Source organism: Taudactylus pleione, unplaced genomic scaffold (assembly GCF_031769625.1).
Source record: "Taudactylus pleione unplaced genomic scaffold, aTauple2 ptg001032l, whole genome shotgun sequence".
In the NCBI taxonomy this organism is placed as follows: Eukaryota; Metazoa; Chordata; class Amphibia; order Anura; family Myobatrachidae; genus Taudactylus; species Taudactylus pleione.
Genome location: NW_028285433.1, coordinates 10,488,172 through 10,506,758, shown reverse-complemented (window position 1 = coordinate 10,506,758; position 18,587 = coordinate 10,488,172). Strand labels below are relative to the sequence as shown.

The window sequence follows — 18,587 nt, the reverse complement described above, 5'->3', positions numbered from 1 at the left end:
CCGAACAGCGGAGTTCCCGACGGAGGTGAGTAAACTACCAAACCATCCCCTCTCCCTCCCCTTACCTTCCTTTAGGGGTGCCTAACCCTAACCTCCCCCATTAGTCCCTAATGCTAACCTCCCCCCTGGGGTGCCTAAACCTAACAACCCCTCCCCGCACCATAAACCTAACCCTCCTGGGGGGAGGGTGCCTAACCCTAACCTTCCCCTGGGGGTGCCTAACCCTAACCCCTGTTCCCCTAGCCTAACCCTCCCGGAGTGCCTAACCCTAAATCCCCCCGGGGTGGCCCTAAACGTAATCCCCCCCCCCCCGCGTCTATGAGGATGCGTGGACCGTACTTACCTCGTTCGGTCCCGCGTCGTTCTGGATTCTGCCGTTGGGATTATGATAGGCGTCGGTATTTCGACGCCTATCAATAAACCCTAGCCGGCATTCTGCCGTCGGGATTGTGACTGCATCCTGAGGGAAATAATGGAGAATCATTTCATAAAATGGCATTTACCTGCCTCATCTTTGCTTATTGACTAAGTGTATTGACATGTTCCCATGGTAATGCTAACAGCTGGCACCGCCGTTGCCTCCCACAAGTCCTCACCACTGACTGTTAGCATTACCATGGGAGCATGTTAGCTGCCCGGGTCCTCTGCAGACATGTCTCTCCAGCGGTGGCGACTGAGCTGGAGGTGGAAAAGGTGGCGGCTATGCGGGAGGCGGGGCCCAATGTTCTGAACTTGAACCTACATATGTATGTATGTATAAATAAAAAAATATATATACTATACAACAATCCCAGGAGTTTCATGAATTCAGTTTCCATGGGTGAGAAGCAACACCCAAGCCTCAGCTGAAATCCCTAATATCAGCTGGAGTGGCCCCTTTAGAACGGAAATGTGTTTACTGGCGTGATGTATGATATATCATACTTCACCATCTTGACTGACAGATGAACCTGGGTTGGCAGATGCTGGGATAACACTTCCTGTCCAAATGCACAATGCCAACTCTAAAGCTTCATAGAGGAGGAATAATGGTCAGGTGATGTCTTTCATGGTTTGGCCTGCTCGAAGACACAGAGGTGGCCCTCCGGGAAATACATTGTATTTGGACCATACTACAAAAGAGACCCTATTCTGTTTTTAACTTTCATGTTATGGATTATTATTGTTTTCTTTCTATTTTTAAGTTTTGCCCTATTTTAAGGTGTTTTAAATGCTTGTATGTTATGTTTTTTGAAGTGGTCTCATACGTTTTTAAATGCATTTTGTTATACAATATTTTTGATACTAAACTTAGTCTGTTACAACATTTTTAGAAAGGAAATAGTTTTTCTTTGACTATTTTGGACATGAATCAAGTGTGTAAATCAAGTGTGGTCAAAATACGACCCGTAGAACATATGCGGCCCATAGTGCAATGTGGTTCGGCCAGTTAGATACAGCACCTATGCTGGTACAGCTGCCGGCAGGGGTTAAAGCAGTGGTCCCCAAACTGGGGTGCTGCAGGGCACTTGCAGGGGTGCCACTGGTTGGTGGTCCAAATTATTAATGGTGAATGTGATAGACAAAACTAGTGCTGGTGGCTGCCAATCATAAAATATATGGACAAACAGCTACACAACCCTGTCCTTCACCACATAACTGACCCTAAGGATTACAGGTAAGCACAATGATTTTTTTTTAATATTTTTTTTCTGAATTTTTCAATAAGAAACTTTTGGTCTAGGGGTGCCATGAAAATATCATGATACTATAGGGCACTGGTTTCCGAAAGTTTGGGAACCACTGGGTTAAAGGAATGAGCGAGTAATGAGAGCACAGTAGAGGGTATATTTGGAGATGTTGCCCATAGCAACCAATTTGATTCTACTTAACATTTAAATAGCACCTTCTAGAACATAACTAGAATTTGATTGGTTGCTATGGTCAACATCTCCACTTTTAAAAACTCTCACTTTATAAATATACCACTAGGGCTGTGAGGGGAGAGCTGTGAAGGATCAGGAGGGTCACTGGTCAGAAGTATATTGGAGGGGAAAGCACAGAATGTCTGATAAAGAAGTGATTTACAAAGAGCAGTGACATTGAGAAGAGTGCTACTGATAGAGAGAGGCACAATAGTGCCAAGTGAGTACTCTTCTTGTGCACTAAATATTGGAAGGGTTTGATGTGTGTGTGGAACATACAATGAATATGGTTTGGGCTTTATTCTGTAGTAAATAAACAAAATATTGTGTATATCCCTCAACAGGTTATTAAAACTTGATTACTGGTCGCTAAGCTGAAATAATTGTCCACCCCTGCTGTAGATTGGAGATCGGTACCGGCGGTTCAAATCCTGACGTCGGAAGACCAGCAGCAGTGAAGAGCCCTGGTAGTTCCCTTGTGCGTTTGCACGCAAAAGGGGCGTGACCCTGCTACAAAAGGGGTATGGCCTCCGTGGCGTGCTGCGAGTTACAGGGGCCTGGCCTCACGGCATGTTCCTGTCTTCCAGTATCCTCGGCCGAGCAGAGCGCTGGGAGGCAGAGCTGCTCGGCTGGGTTTTGAGGCTGGACAGGCCCATCTGTCCATCCTCCTCTCTGGCATTTGCCAGAAGTGCCAGATGGGCAGTCCGGCCCCGGATGTAGCAAATGTATGTAGCTGCATACTCACTGCAGACTTGTACATACCTGGAACCAACACTGGGCTGTTTCCGAGTTGGGGGCAAAGCAAAAACAGCAAGTAACTTTGTATCTGGAACAAATCATGGTGTAATGCAAGGGGTGCAATTAGATTATATTTTCTTATGTTTTGCATGCAGGGTAAATACTGTCTGCTTTTGCATGTAGCCCACAAATACTGGGCATTATTTTTACACTGCAATTTGAATTTGAGTTCGTACATTTCTCTCCCACTGTGCGGTGCATGCAGCCAACATCACTGTAGATAAAGTGTTACTTTATATAAAAATACATATTTTACCCTTTTAAATATTTTAAATCATTAATCTCACTAGATAAGACTGTTACTATTAATTAATAAGAATTACTTTGGGACTCAACTATAGGTATGTGAACAATTCAACTACAAAAAATGTGTCTGCTTTAGACTTAATATGGCAGTGTTTCTTTACTTTGTTCCTGAAGCATCCGGTAACCACCCTGTAGATTTTCTGCATTTGGCCCTGATAATAATAACATTACTGCTATGAATAGGATATGTGAACTGTATCGCGTATTTTGCAGAGTCATGATGCAACAGCACTATATCCTGTACACTAATCCACTAATGTAATTTAGCAGTGACTGTGTAAGAGCTGCAATAGCATGACACATAGTGATCGCTGTCATTGTATGTTTTTATACCTGCTTGCTTTCAGTATGTTCTTATTCTATACTTATGCTATTTTACTATTATTATTCATACTTCTTCTGCTGGATAGAAACATAGAGGTGCTACATAATTGTTAAAGAAAAAATAGATGGCTAACAAGAATATTTTTGTCTACTGAGCTACAGATGTGTCCTTATACATCTTTGCGTCAGTTGCGCTAAAAAGCCCTTCTCTTTGGGCCAGGTCACGTGAGTCTCTGCTAGCAGCGGGGTCTTTTTTTGCTGAAAGTGCATCTAAGTTGCAATGCGAAGGACGCAAAAACAGACTGCTGATTAATTTAATAAGCAACACTTGTTTATCTTTTTGTGACTGAGGACCTCATTCAGAGGCGGTCGTTAGTTGCAAGCGGTCGCACTGAATCAGGGCGGCCGCTTGCATCCTGAACGACCGCCTCCTTGTCGATTGCTAAGCTGTGGGTTACCACCCACAGCTTGACGACTGACCAGGTTGATGGTCGCGATGATGATCACCTTCACGACCATCGGGGCTTACGACCAGACCCTAAGGTTGGGTCTGGGCACTCGTAAGCCTCAGGGAGCTTTCTGCTCTGATGGAGTAGGAAGCTCCCCACTGTCATCACTGATGATGTCAGTGCAGCCGCCCACAAAACGGTAGGCGTTCGTTAAGGAATGCCTCCGTTTTGGAAACCACCCCCCCAGGCCCGCCTACCAAATGGGGCAAGCTGTCGATCAACATCGACAGCCGCCCCTTTGGTAGCGAGCTCCGGAGCGATAGAGTTTCTCTGTTGCTCCGGGGCTTGCGCACGCGCAGTGCGGCCGCTGCACATGCGCAGGACTAACCATCGAGTCGGTTTACGAGCGCATCGGCGCTTGCGACCAACTCTGAATAAGGGGCCTGATTCAGACCCACTCGCAAGCGGCTGTCCGCTCGCAAGTGGGTCGATGTTGTGTACTGCGCATGTGCACGACGGCGGGAGCTCCGTCGTGCGCATGCGCCAGACGCGATGAGCGAAGGACTTTCCTTCGCTCGTTGTGTCTGATCAAAGGGGGCGTGCTGTCGATGTTGATTGACAGCACGCCCCCTTTGGTGGGCGTGCTGGGGGCATGCCTCCCTGACGGGGGCGTTCCCAAGGTAACGCCTACCGTCAGAAGCCGGCCCACTGACATCACTAGTGATGTCAGTGGGAGTGATTTTGGCTCTGATAGAGCCAAAATCACTACGGGCCTTGCGGTTGAAAAACTCAACCGCAGGCTCCGGCTCGCAGTGGCGATGGTCAAGACCATCGCGGCCATCAAACTGCACGCTCGTATAGGCTGTGGGTGGTGACCCACAGCTATACGAGCGTCCAGGAGGACGCTCCATAATTATGGAGGGCGGCCCTCATTCAGAGCGTGCGCTCTGCTCAGAGCGTACGGCTCTGAATGAGGGCCAAGGTCCAGAGTCTCTGTATACATGAAGTGCTGAAATGTAATAGCCGCAGCTTTTTTCATTACAAGTTCAGCTACTGTTCATATACAGACTCAGGTGCACACAGATATACAAGTGTCGCATATGAAATTAATCAGTCTGCTGGTGTGTCCTAGTCACATCACATTGCGACTTAGACAATTGTTGCCAAAAAAAAAAAGATACCTGCCGCTAGCAGAGTAGCATGGGATCTGACGGCTCATTCACGCCAGACAAGTCGTGCTGCTTGGCGTATTGAGGCTAGATGTATGAGGACACATCTGTAGTGATTATTTACCCTGCTTTTTCCTAGGCTATTGAACACAGTTTGAACCTGGGACACAGTTCTGATACTCCTATCTCACCGCACCTTAGTCCATGGTTATTCCTGGGTCGGCCCCTTGTGTCTGCCCTGCAAAGTAGTGGATGCTCCGTGCTGACATCTCTCAGCACCCCAGAACCCTCCAGATCTGCCAGTTAGCAGATTGGTAGCCTGACTCGGGGCGATTAACCTCGGTCGCACCTTGTCCACTGCAGGCTACATGGGTTAGTCTTGGGTATAACCCTGGTAGAGACCAGGGTCAAGGACCTGAGAAAATGGACATGGGTAGACCCTTTTACTTCGAGACAGGACCCGGGTTGACCTGCGTGTCCTGGCAATAGCCTGGGTCAGAAGCTTGGTGTGAAAGGGGTACAATAAAATTGACAACAAAATACAGTATTCATGGTATCAAATTTAAACTCACGAATGTGTAAATACATAGTCAAACAATAGTGTGTACAGTATAGTTGTCTTGGAATGTATTTGATTGTAATGTAGTTATGCCACAGTACACATACTGCCCATAGTGTCATGGTTGGTGCTTGAGAGTTACCTGACTCAGGTGTTGAACTGGATTCAGCGGAGACCGGCTTGACTGGAACCATGGATGATGTAAATAGCTCTATTTGCATATGAATTGTATGGCAGTGAGAACTGCCTTTGATGATAAATGACAGGAACAGGAAACTTGTAATGTTGGAGTGGAATGAGTATAAAACTTGGAGGAACTGGACTGAGACCGGCAGGAAGGCTTGCTGAGCTGGACGGGGTACCAGTAGGTGGGCTTGCAGAAGTGGACTGAGAATCAGTAGGCTTTCCAGATGCGCCAGGTATAGCTTTTAGCAGGATTGCCGATTGAATTGGTCTGGGAACCAGCAGGATTTCCAGATGGGCCAGGTATAGCTATTAGCAGGATTGCTGAATGAACTGGTCTGGGAAACAGCAGGATTTCCAGATGGGCCAGGTATAGCTATTAGCAGGATTGCTGAATAAACTGGGCTGGGAACCAGCAGGATTTCTGGATATGCCAGGTATAGCTGTTAGCAGGACTACTAGATGAACTGGTCTGGGAATCATCAGGATTTTCGGATGCAGCAAGGGTTGCTACCAGCAGGAGCCTGGGATACACATGTACACAGAGAGACAGTGATAGCACAATCTGTACACCATGGGAAGTAATGAGATGTTCAGGCTCTGAATGCTATCAGAAGAGGATGTTTATACCCTGGGTCTCGCAGGAATTGGTGGATACAGTCAGGTGGTCTGGCAGTAGGATTCTGAGTGGTGGAGGGCACAACATGCAGAGGGAGCAAACATATCTGCAGTACTGAGAGTCAGAACTACACCTGCAATTCCAATCAAGACTAGCAGTGTTCACAGACAGGAAAGGACCCAGGTGAATAATCAATGTGGAATGGAGAGCACAGTCCAAATGCATACACAGAATTGTTGCAGCCAGCATGATCAGGACAAATCTCCCAGGTGAATTACACATTACAGATCCACGGGACAGTTGACAGGGGTAAGTCTCAAGGCAAAAGGTGAAAAAACTAGCCAGGGTTGTGACACATAGTACTAGCTTCTCTGCACAAGCCATGTAACAGATTTGTCTTGGGAGAGAATAAACCAAAATCATAGAGAACCTAATTGGCTAAACCAATAAAACAATTATTATTATGCTGCCCAGCAAATCACATAATTTCTTGGAACACTAAGCCAAGCTATAAATGGTGGGTCGACATTGAAGTCTCTCTACATGAGAGTAAAGTCAATGCCTTAGCCTACTCAGTTCCCATCACTCAGTTTGCCCTGAAAGAATGGTACAAGACCAATATTACACACAAGCTTGCGCCTCACCCATCCTCTCTAACCCCAATATGGTTATCCTTTACTCCATATGACATGGAACAATGGCTATTCCATGGAAAAATAATAATATTAACTGTTTATACGTATCATGGAAAATTTTGTGACCGCCAATATTTCAGACAAGCAATATCCACCTACATACCACATCAATATTTGCAAATCAGAAGCTTTATAGAATACCAGACAAAATACCTAATTAGAAAGGCTCTGCATTTACTCAGTCAGATGTAAAGATGACATCCTGTTTCGTCCCCTGACACCCTCATGGGTAACTCACATGAAGTAGGTTGGGAAAGGGACCTAGGGGAGGCTATGAACAGCCAGGGATGGCTGGTTATAAGATGCCGATCGGCTAAAGCTTCTACTAGCATTGCTATTCAGGAAACCCCTTACAAGATTTATAAGATTTGGCATCTAGTGCAAGATGAAAATCTATATTATTTTCCCACCAGCGATTAATTTGTTCTTGAGCCAATGGATCTGACTGAGAGTTGCCAGAGTTGCATGCATGTCTGTTGTACAGATGGATTATGTGATTTGTGCATACTCTGTACTACTGGTGAGTTGTGAACATCTTAGTTGCATCTCCAATCGAGACGTAACTGGGTGCTCACACTTAGGATACAGTTCCCTAGGGCATGTCCATTCACATGTGGTGGTAACTACTGTATTTACAAACAAATCGTCTCCAAAAATATGTTGCTTTGTTACAGTACATAGAAGAGATGTAAATGTATCATCATCATCATTTATTCGTAGAGTGCCACAAATCTCCACAGTGCTGGCCACATTTAGAAATCATACAAATGCACGTACAATAAAAACAAAATAGGTACAGATGAGGTTGTCAGAGGATGTTCCATGAGAGATTGGATGACCAACTTTAACACTGACGTGCACCCAGCCACTAACTCAATATTAATATTTTTGATTGAAGAGGTCATATTATGTATTTAAAAATGTAAACTTAATATTATAAAATGGACAGTAGTATTTATTATTAACATAATAGGGTATACCTATATATCTATTATTTATATAATAGGAGGCTACCCTATTTATTATTAAGTTTATAGGGGGAACTTTATTATGATTTCTTTCTACTGGTTCTACAAAAACAGTTTAATACTGTATGAGTGTGTGTGTATGTTGGGGAGGAGTTGTTTTGCATTTTTTTTTTCTTTTTTTTTCCCCCCCAAGTTGTGAAGGCAAAATAGCTCTAACTGGCAATGTTTTTAGCCATCCTGTCTGTTCCAACCATCTGGCAGGTTTTCACATAGTGTTTTTCAACAGTTTTTAAAAACGCTGCTTGGTAAATCGGAAAGCAGTCGGGAAGCCGACGGACGAAATCCCGACCGTCGGCTTCCCGGCTGTCTATTCCCGGCAAGGTACAAATGACAGGCATCAAACTCCCCGGGGGGGACTTAGGGTTAGGCACCCCCCCGGGAGGTTAGGGTTAGGCTAGGGGAAGGGGGGGTAAGGCACCCCCGAGGGGAGGTTAGGGTTAGGCACCCCCGGGAGACTTAGGGTTAGGCTGCGGAGAAGGGGGGCTTAGGTTTACGCACTTGGGGGGGAGGTTAGGATTAGGCATCCCTAAAGGAGGGTTAGGGGGTAAAAATAGGTTAGTTTATACTTACCTTTCTAACTTCAGGATCTTCACCCCTGCTGGGCTTCTGCTGTCGGGATTAGAACTATGCGGCCGGCGGTTAATCATACTGGTTCCGGTATATCTGGCAGTTGGTATTCTTTACAAAGAAAAACTGATAAAAACTGAGACAGTGACGTTTAGTGGCTTTTGAATAACTGATTGCTGATTTACTTCCTACTCCTTCCCATACTTGCCGATTGTGGCAAGTTCCTCTCTGAGAGTTCCCTGGAAAGGACGAACCAGTTGGCAGGATGGGGTCAGAAAGTTGTGAATTGCATCATCGCGGCCCTGCCCCCAGCTACACTAACCAGGGAATCGTGGCAAAACGTCATGGGGGAGGTACCTTGATGAGGCTATTAATAGCTAAGTGCTTCATAATGATGTTGCATAGCCACACCCACTTTCATCAGTAAGCTGGAGGGGCTGCTGGGTTGCAGAGTTGACCACTTTTCAAAACCCAGAAGACTCTGCCCTAATTTGCGATTCTCCTGGAGGTTGCAGGAGAGTGGGCAAGCCCCCCCTTCTCCCAAGCAATTTTTTTAATTTACTTGCTTTCGGTTTGGGAACTGGATGCCAACGTACGGGATCCTGGCGGTCAGAATCCTGACGCAGCATCCCGAATTCCTACGAGGAGAGGTGAGTATGCTAACCTAACCCCTAACCCTGCCCCTAACACTCCCTTCCCCGTGCCTAACCCGAACTCCCCCTCTAGTGTCTAACTCTAACCTCCCCCTTCCCGGTGCCTAAACCTAACCCTCCTCCCTTGGTGCCTAACCCTCCCCCTAGTGCCTAACCACTAACCCTCCCCCTAACCCCGCTACTTACCTTCAGGATCCCGGCATCGGGATGCCAGCGCCAGGGGCATTTTAAGAGAGGAGGGGGCCCATGTGCACTCCTTGTACGGGGCCCCCTCCTCTCTCCCTGGTGGCTGGCAGCCAACTGACGCAGCTTGTCAGCCAATGGAGCATTAGTAGACTCCGGGCACTAAAGTGTGCCCGGAGTCTACTGCGCATGCGCAGAACGCCGGAAAAATGGCCGCGGCGGCCATTTTCCGGCGTTCTGTGCAGCAGTCACACCCGACACGGGACCTCGGACAGGTACGTTTAAAAAACATATGGGTGCAGTGTGTGCGGTGCCCCCCTGGACCCAGGGGCCCATGTGCCCTGCACACACTGCACCCATTATAGATATGCCACTGGCCAGCGCTGATAAGTGTCAGGATTCTGGCATCAGCATTGTGAACGCTGGAATCCCAGCTGTCGGGATCCTGAACGTATCCCCTTGCTTTCACTAATGAGTCACTCTACCCTTGTCCACTTGTCCCATTCTCTCCAGCTTTTGTTTGGTTGTATTGTTTTGTTATAGTTATCTAGTGTATTGAAGTTCAATTTTTATAGCACTGCAGACACCATTATGGTGCAATATAAATAAAACATACTACTACTACTAATATTACTCAGGGCTATTTTTCAGCAGGAGCACAGTTCCTGAAGCTCTAAAGTAAAATGACGTCACCAGGAACGGAGTGCCTGAACCTGTCTGCATTGCTGCATTGGGATTCGAGTGGCACTTGCAGCGAGTGAGTGATTGGCGCCGGAATAGGGGGAAGGATTGAAATGCCGCTGCTGTCCCTTCAAGGTATGAGGTATGTGGCAGCAGAGGGTCCTGCTGTGGTAACATAACCATGCGAGGTGAGGCTGCAGAACCAGCCGGGCCCAGCTCTACAGCACAGAGCGACTTCTGTCTATATATACCTGTTACATATGTGCAACTTTGCAACTGACACTATGCATATATATTTCTAGCTCTGTACTGGCTATATATGTGCAAAGCTGTAACTGGCATCATATATAATATATATATATATTTCTATTCTATTGCTGTACTGGCTATATATGTGCAAGGCTATAAATGATACTATATATATACATTTAGGTCTGTACTGGCTATATGTGTGCAAGGCTGTATATATACAATATATATATTTATTTATATCTGTACTGTGTATATATGTTAGGTCTGTACTGGCTATATGTGTGCAAGGCTGTATATATACAATATATATATTTATTTATATCTGTACTGTGTATATATGTTAGGTCTGTACTGGCTATATGTGTGCAAGGCTGTATATATACAATATATATATTTATTTATATCTGTACTGTGTATATATGTTAGGTCTGTGACTGACACTATTGTAGCTCCCCCTACATTGCCCACAGCTTCACCCACCTCTGCTCCTCTGGGTTCCTCAACATATTTTTCTACAAAATAAGCACTACTACTAGTACTAATCCTAATAATATTATGTTATAGATCTAGGAATTGCTACATAACAGAGTAGGGGTCAGAAATTAAATGTTAACTCTTCCTGAAACACTGGTAGTATTACTCGCTGCTGTAGTTCAGGGAAGATGATGCACTCAGGAAGCTCACACTCTTATTCAGCATTCTGTTATAGAGCTAGGAATTGCTACATAGCAGAGGAGGGGCCATAAATGAGGAAGGGGAGTGTGATAAGGCCTCTCACTCAGTATATCTGGGCAAAATATCTGCAGTCAGAACTACTGTATAAGTTGCAAGGAACTCATTCATCACATAACAAGGTAAAAACAACTGTGATCACTTCCAGCAGGTGAGCCTATTGGTGTGAGGATTACACTAAGGACTATTGTGTGTTTTTATAGTATACTGCTGACCTTTTACTGCTAGACATATAACATAACTGTATTCTGAATTACTTGAATCTTAATTACAATACTTATGACACCCAGTCTGCCTTTTTAACCTAATTAACTTGCATTGGTTCTATCAAAACTGAGTGATTGTTTTTTGTACTTTGACATTACCCCTTTACATTAAAACTAGAAGTTATGTTTTAGTAACAACTTTATAGTTTTAATCTATGAATACGATGTGCAATTTAAAACGATAAGTCTAAATATAATTAGATAAGTATGATTAATAATATGGTATTTATAATGCATACATTTAACCCCTTTGCTGCTGAGGGTTTTCTCACCCCTTTGCTGAGGTACTTTTTTCAAATTTTGAACACTCTTGTTCGCACACTTCTCATGGTACTTTTTAAAAAAAATACAGTGAGAAGGTGTCTACGCATGCACCGCCGTCAACTACCGAAACCCCCCCACAACCCCCCCCCCTCCCACACTAAGGGCGGAATTCAATTGATTACGCGGTCCGGATCTCCCGTCTAAAGTGACAGGAGATCGCGGGCCGCCATTCAATTGCTGCCGTTCTTCGCGCTGATCGCGCCCATAGAGGTCAGGTTTAGCCGCGTAAAGCAGCTAAACCCAACCAAAGTGCTGGGCGCGATCGCGAAAAGTGATGTTTGGGCGCCCAAACATGTCACTTTTCGCACATTTCAACTCTCATCCCCCAGGGGCTGCGAGCTGAAATGTAGCGCTTGGCAGCTGATCGCGCCCGACAGGAGCAAGAATACAATAGCTCCGTCGGGCGCGATAGGGGCTAAAAAGAATTGAATTCCGCCCTAAGAGTTGACGCCTTGGTGGTCCGGTGAGCTCCTCTGTGCCTCTGGTCAGCTGGTCTCTGGGCTCCTGCACTGTGACCCCGGTCATCTGATGTATTGGGTCTCCCTTATTAAACTGCCAGTATAATTATTAGGATAATTATTAGTGTATATACCAGACTATTCTCTATTATGTAAATACAGTTTACAGAGAATACTTTGTACGGTCCACCAGTGGTGCACCCTGAATCAGTTTAATGCAAGTACAAATAATAGAGAAAAAGAAACAGAGAGTCAGGGCCTGATTCACAACGGATCGCTATTGAGATCGCAGCTGCGATTACGCATGGAGGTCTGCTGCAAAACTAAGCTAAGGATGTAATCACAAAGCCATCGCACAGCCAGCATTAAGACGCCCACTGCCGCTGTCTCACATCTGTAATACCTTGCAGTCCTGCAAATACATCGGAAACATTGCGTAACATCTGCCCCTCACGCACATATACAGCAGAGATGACCTGCCGCAGATACTACAAGTCTTGTTGCACGCAGTGAGTACACAAGCTGCGTATGCTGTCTCAGTGGCTAATTTATGCACGCCCATGCAACGCCGTTCAAACGGACAGACACGCCTGTGTTTCTCCTACCACTCCCCCGTCACCACCCCAAACGCTCACAGCCTGTCACTCACTCTGCGATGGCTTTCATTTTGCTTGTGTGATCGCAAAGTGCTTGCAATGCTAACTAACGCACATGCGCTGTGCTGCATACGCATCTGCTGACGCTGATCCATGCTGAATCAGGCCCTCTGTTTGGGGGCACTCTTAAAAGTGTTGATCACTCAGACGTTACAGACTATAGAAGGGTTGGGTACGGGATGCTGGCACTTGGGATCCTGGCTGTCAAAATCTAGAAGCCGACATCCCGACAGGGTTATAATACCGTAAAAATTACAATACTAGAAGTAAAGGTTAATGGGTAATTAATAGTAAATATTTTGCCAGTTTATGGATGGCAACTAGTATCACCTACTTGGAGTGATCTACAAGTCACACAATCCAAGTAAAGAAGCCATATGACATAACCGACTGGTGTGAAGAGTTGCTTGTTTGCACGTGTGCAGCACTCCTGGCAAATAAATAGACGACACTTATATCAGCATATCGTGTGACAACGCTTCGATGCCCTTTGTGTGTGGCACTTTCGTCAGGTCAAAAGAACAGTGTAAATGTCTTACCCTAAGTAGAGAGCATAAACACCCATTGCGTGCGTACCACTGGAAGTGGGAACCAATACCCGGTCCAGCGTCACAGGATGAGTGACATCATCAGTCGATGAGTCACTAGTGTGCACCCATCTCCATGGTAACAACACAGTAACTGCAAAATAACAATAATAGATGGATAGATACTATTTGTTTAACAAGCATAGATCAAATACTATGTTAATGTAGTGTTCACTCTAGGCTCGGCAGCAGGCAGGGCGCCGGACCTAGAGCTAGGGCTACTTCCCGAATAGGGAGCGTGGCTAAAGAAAAGGGGGCAACAGGGCATGTCTTTATGACGCGTCCCCTTTTTGTCACTCCTGGGGGCGTGCCCGGCACTTATGGACATGCCAGGCAGCCCCCAAGCGCTGCGGTCACAGTGAATGGATGCCGGGCGCATGCGCCCTGCATCCATTCACCGACGGTGACCGCTGCACCGCCGTTTAGACCACCCTCGGGACACTGTGATCCGCGCGTAGAGACAAAACCCACAGGCTGTCTCAGCGGGGCACCACGCTGGAGGGCAGGGTGCTTTCTGCCCTTCAGAAATAGGGCAGGGCGCGGCATCCCGCTAAAACAGCAAAGCAGGAACGCTGCTAATGATCAAACTATATCTGACATGCTGTACAAGACTCTCCTAAACAAAATACATCCTAATAGGATGATATAATATACTGAAAGGATAATATTCTAATACTGGACAAGAATAACATACACTTAATAATGAAAATTAAATAATAATATGTATATACTATACTATGCACAGTAGCTCATACAGTATATAATGCTGGAGTCCCAGGTGGTCATTAAGTCCCTTGGGGACAAGGTTCCCTAATTGAAAAATCCACCTGGTGTAACACTGAAGTAATTTGGCTGTACGATTTCCACCTCGTATGGATACAGGTACGTGATAGATCATACGGTATCTTGATGATGCTAAGGTATGGGGAGCTTGACAGAAATGACGGGCAACTGGTTGTTCACTTTCGCCTCTGCTAAGGGCAGATCTTAACCCCGACCTGTGGGCTGTCATACATTCTTTAAACATTCTTTCGGTCTTACCAATATATGACAGCCCACAGAGGCGTATGATTTGGTACGCCACGAACACGGGCGTATATATAATGGGTGCAGGGTGTGTGGGGCACACGGGCCCCTGGGTCCAGGGGGGCCCTTCACACCCTGCACCCATTGTATTACTTACCTCTCCGGAGTCCCACGTCGGAGCGGGGGTCCGGTACTGTAAAAATGACTGGAAAATGGCTGCTGCGGCCATTTTCCCATCATTTGCGCATGCGCATTACAGGAAAAATGGCCGCCATGGACCAGTGACCAGTGCATACTCTATAGACTCTGGGCGCACTCTAGTGCCCAGAGTCTATAACTCCGGCGCTGGCCGCGCACAGCTCAGTGCGCTACCAGCCGCCGGACAGAGAGGAGGGGGGCCATGTCGAAGACTGCACACGGGCCCCCTCCTCTCTAGAAACGCCCCTGGCTATGAATTTATATATATTTTATATAAAATATACAATACTGTGCAAAAGTTTTAGGCAGATGTGAAAAATATTATTTTGGAAGGAACTCGACAGGGAAGTTGTTCCAAACATCTTGGAGAACTAACCACAGTGGATGTAGGCATGCTCAAATCCTTCTGTGTCTTCATGAAATCCCAGACAGGCTTGATAAAGTTGAGATCATGGCTCTGTGGGGACCATATCATTACTTCCAGGACTCCTTGTCTTTTTTACGCTAAAGATAGTTTTTTATGACATTGGCTGTATGTTTGGAATCGTTATCCTGCTGCAGAATAAATATAAAGCCAGTCAGACACCTCCCTGATGATATTGCATGATAGATAAGTACCTGTCTGTATTTCTCAGCATTGAGGACACCATTAATCTTGACCAAATCCCCAACTCCATTTGCTGAAATGCAGCCACAAACTTGCAAGGAACCTCCACCATGCTTCACTGTTGCCTGCAGACACATTACTGTACCGCTCTCCAGCCCTTCGGCGAACAAACTGCCTTATGTTACAGCCAAATATTTCAAATTTTGACTCATCAGTGCAGAGCACCTGCTGCCATTTTTCTGCACCCCAGTTCCTATGATTCCGTGCATAGTTGAGTCGCTTGGCCATGTTTCCACGTTGAAGGTATGGCTTTTTGGCCACAATTCTTCCATGAAGACCACTTGTGGCCAACCTCCGAACAGTAGATGGGTGTACCTGGGTCCCACTGATTTCTGCCAGTTCTAAAGCACTGCTGGACATCTTCCTATTCTAAGGGAAGTAAGCATGATGTGTCATTCATCTGATACACTCCTTCGTTTGCAACCACTGCGTCTACGGTCTTCAACATTGCCAATTTCTTTGCACTTTTTCAAAAGAGCTTGAACAGCACATCTTCAAACCTCAGTCTGATTTGAAATCTTTGCCTGGGAGAGACCTTGCTGATGCAGTATAACTACCTTGTGTCTTATTGCTGCTCAGTCTTACCTTGGTGTATAACCTGTGACATGAAACTGTTTTCCACAAACTCACCATTGTAGCAGTTTGGCTGTTCCTTACCAAGTTTTAAGCTGTTTCTGTTTCGGTTAATGACTGTGTTTCAACCAACTTATTATTATTATTATTATTATTTATTTATATGGCGCCACAAGTGTTCCGCAAAACCTTACAAAGTACATAACAAATAAGTAACCAGCAATTTACAATACAATACAATACAATACAAAGCAGGACATGGACATGGATAAAAAACATAGCTATACAGTATTAGCGACCTTTACACCCAAATTAGCAGCCAATTGTTAGTTGCCCTAGTGGGGAGTAAGAGATAAATGAAAATACAGTAGGGAGAAGCAATCGAGGGTAGAGGGCCCTGCTCAAAAGAGCTTACATTCTAAAACGGAGGGGCAGACAAACAGGAGTGACACAGATGCGGTAGGCGGGGGAGGAAGGAACATGTAGCAGCAAGTTAGGATGAGAGCTGGAAGGCTTTAATGAATTAGTGGGTCTTAAGAGCTTGTTTGAATGATTGTAGAGAGGTGCAGAGTCTGATGGGGAGAGGGAGCGAGTTCCAAAGGTGGGGAGCAGCACGGGCAAAATCTTGGAGGCGGGAGTGGGAGGAAGAAATCAATTGGCATGGAAGGCGGCGTGTATTAAGTGAACAAAGAGGGCAGACAGAAGAATGAAGGGAGACGAGATCAGAGATGTAAATGGGAGAGGAATGGTTGAGGAATTTGTAAGTGAGTGTGAGAACCTTGAATTGGATTCTGAAAGGGAAGGGGAGCCAGTATGAAGATGATGATAATTATCACCTGTTGGGTATGATTGGTTAATTAGACACCTGACTATAATCCTACAAAATCCCTGACTTTGTGCAAGTGTACCTAGAAGAATTTATGCTGTTTTGAAGGCAAAGGGTGGTCACAACGAATATTGATTTTATTTAGATTTGCCTTATGTTCATTCACTTGCATTTTGTTAATTGATAAAAATAAACTATTAACACTTCTATTTTTGAAAGTAGACTGCTACATTATTACTGGCTGTACCCAGGGCTGATCCGACCATTGCCCAGTTTACGATGGCGAGTAAGGCACCAGCCAGAAAAGGGAGCCATGTTCCCTGTATGGAGCTGCCCGGGCAGCACCACCAGCCCTGCACCTAGCAGCTCAGAAAGCACCACCCTGCCTCCAGCCAGCAGCACCACCCAGATGTAAGAGGATGCAGCTCCATTACTGCAGCAGGGTGCCAGTCTCCGGTCGGGAGTGAGCAGGGGCAGGGGAGTCATCCTCCGTTTTACTGACCACATCCTCTGTCTGGGGACTGATCGCGTTGCTCGAGGGACAGACCCGGCGGCTGCTCTCCTCACACAAAAGCTGCATACACACACAACGATTTAGTAAATGAACAATTTTAGTAAACGATTTTCGTTCATTTTTTTCAAGGGAAATATAAACTAAAATCGTTTACTAAAATTGTTCATTTACTAAATGTAATGAACGATTTTTTTGAACTACAAACTATTTTGCATATTCCCTTACTGAAAATCGTTGAGTTGGTCAGTCTGACTGAACTACAAACGTGAAAGCGCATGAACGATAATCGTTCATCGTTTTAACTCAGAAAGTGAACGATTTTTCCAACTATTGAACGATAAACGATATTGTTATCGATAATCGTTCAAAAAAATCGTTGTGTGTGTATGCACCTTAACATGCATGGTGCGTGCAGCCCTTCCAGCTGATATTCCAGGGCACCAGTGACTCCACCGCTGAGGAACAAGTGTCCGTTGTTGAGTCACACAACGCCTTAAAGTGACAGAGCCAGTGTCTACCTGTTGCTGCTGTGTCCCTTCCATCAGTGCAAGCAGGAGTGTGTGCGGGTGCATGCCACAGTCAAGGGGACCCGCAGTGTGCCGATGATCCAGACACTAAACTGCATCTTACGCACAAACATCTTCCTGTGATATGTGAATAAGAAGCAAGCAGGATTATTAGGAAACTGTGGGCCCCACAATGAGCCAGGGCCCGGTACATTTGTAGCGGCTGTACCCCCCTGATGGAGGCCCTGTGTGTGTGTGTGTGTGTGTGATGCAGCAAATCCCCTCCAGTGTTTAGTAATTTTGAAGAGTGATGTGTTGTGTGTTTTTTTTTTTTGTTGGCTATCTGATAATGTAGTGCCTCCTCTTTTTGGCAACTTTGGCAGTGTTGGTCTCTCTTTCTCTCCCTCCCATTCACAGGTGAAAAAGATGGTTGTATCGAAGTCTTGGACTATGGTGAAGCACTTTGATGGTGCACCAAAACCTGAGGATTTCAAGTTAATAGAGAAAGAGCTGCCGCCACTGAAAAATGGAGGTAAGGAATGATAAGCAGAGTCAGAGGCTGTAGCATCCGTGTGTGCGTATTTTGGTAGTATTGCTTCTGCTACTTCATGCAAATACCGCTACAAGTCCTTCCCTGTTGCACCACCGTGCATCTGCATTTGCAAGAACTGAGACGCCCACTTTGCACGCTCAAATACCGCTAGGTGCAGATTGTCCATGAGAGTATGGCCTCCAATGTGAACAATTATTTGTCTGAGTACATAACCACTACATTGACATGCCTGCAACGCTCCCATTGCATGTCCATAACACAGACCATCTCCATGCATCCACATAGCCACCTCTCAGTCAGCGGTATTTCTGAGATGGTGCGTCTCAATCAC

The 18,587-nt window shown here is 45.7% G+C and overlaps 1 protein-coding gene across 4 annotated transcripts in view; it reads left to right on the top strand.

Moving 5' to 3' along the window:
- Positions 1 to 11,150: 11,150 nt before the first annotated feature.
- Positions 11,151 to 18,587, top strand: part of LOC148454071 (prostaglandin reductase 1-like) — an 84,280-nt gene continuing 76,843 nt past the window's right edge. For 2 of the 4 annotated variants that reach the window (XM_088461251.1, XM_088461253.1), the window contains exons 1-2: positions 11,151 to 11,253; positions 18,121 to 18,235. In XM_088461251.1, the coding sequence (XP_088317377.1) occupies positions 18,130 to 18,235 (106 nt within the window). In that variant the 5' untranslated portion in view covers positions 11,151 to 11,253; positions 18,121 to 18,129. Of the gene's footprint in view, positions 11,254 to 18,120; positions 18,236 to 18,587 lie in introns of those variants that run through there. The other 2 variants (XM_088461252.1, XM_088461254.1) reach the window with 2 other exon arrangements.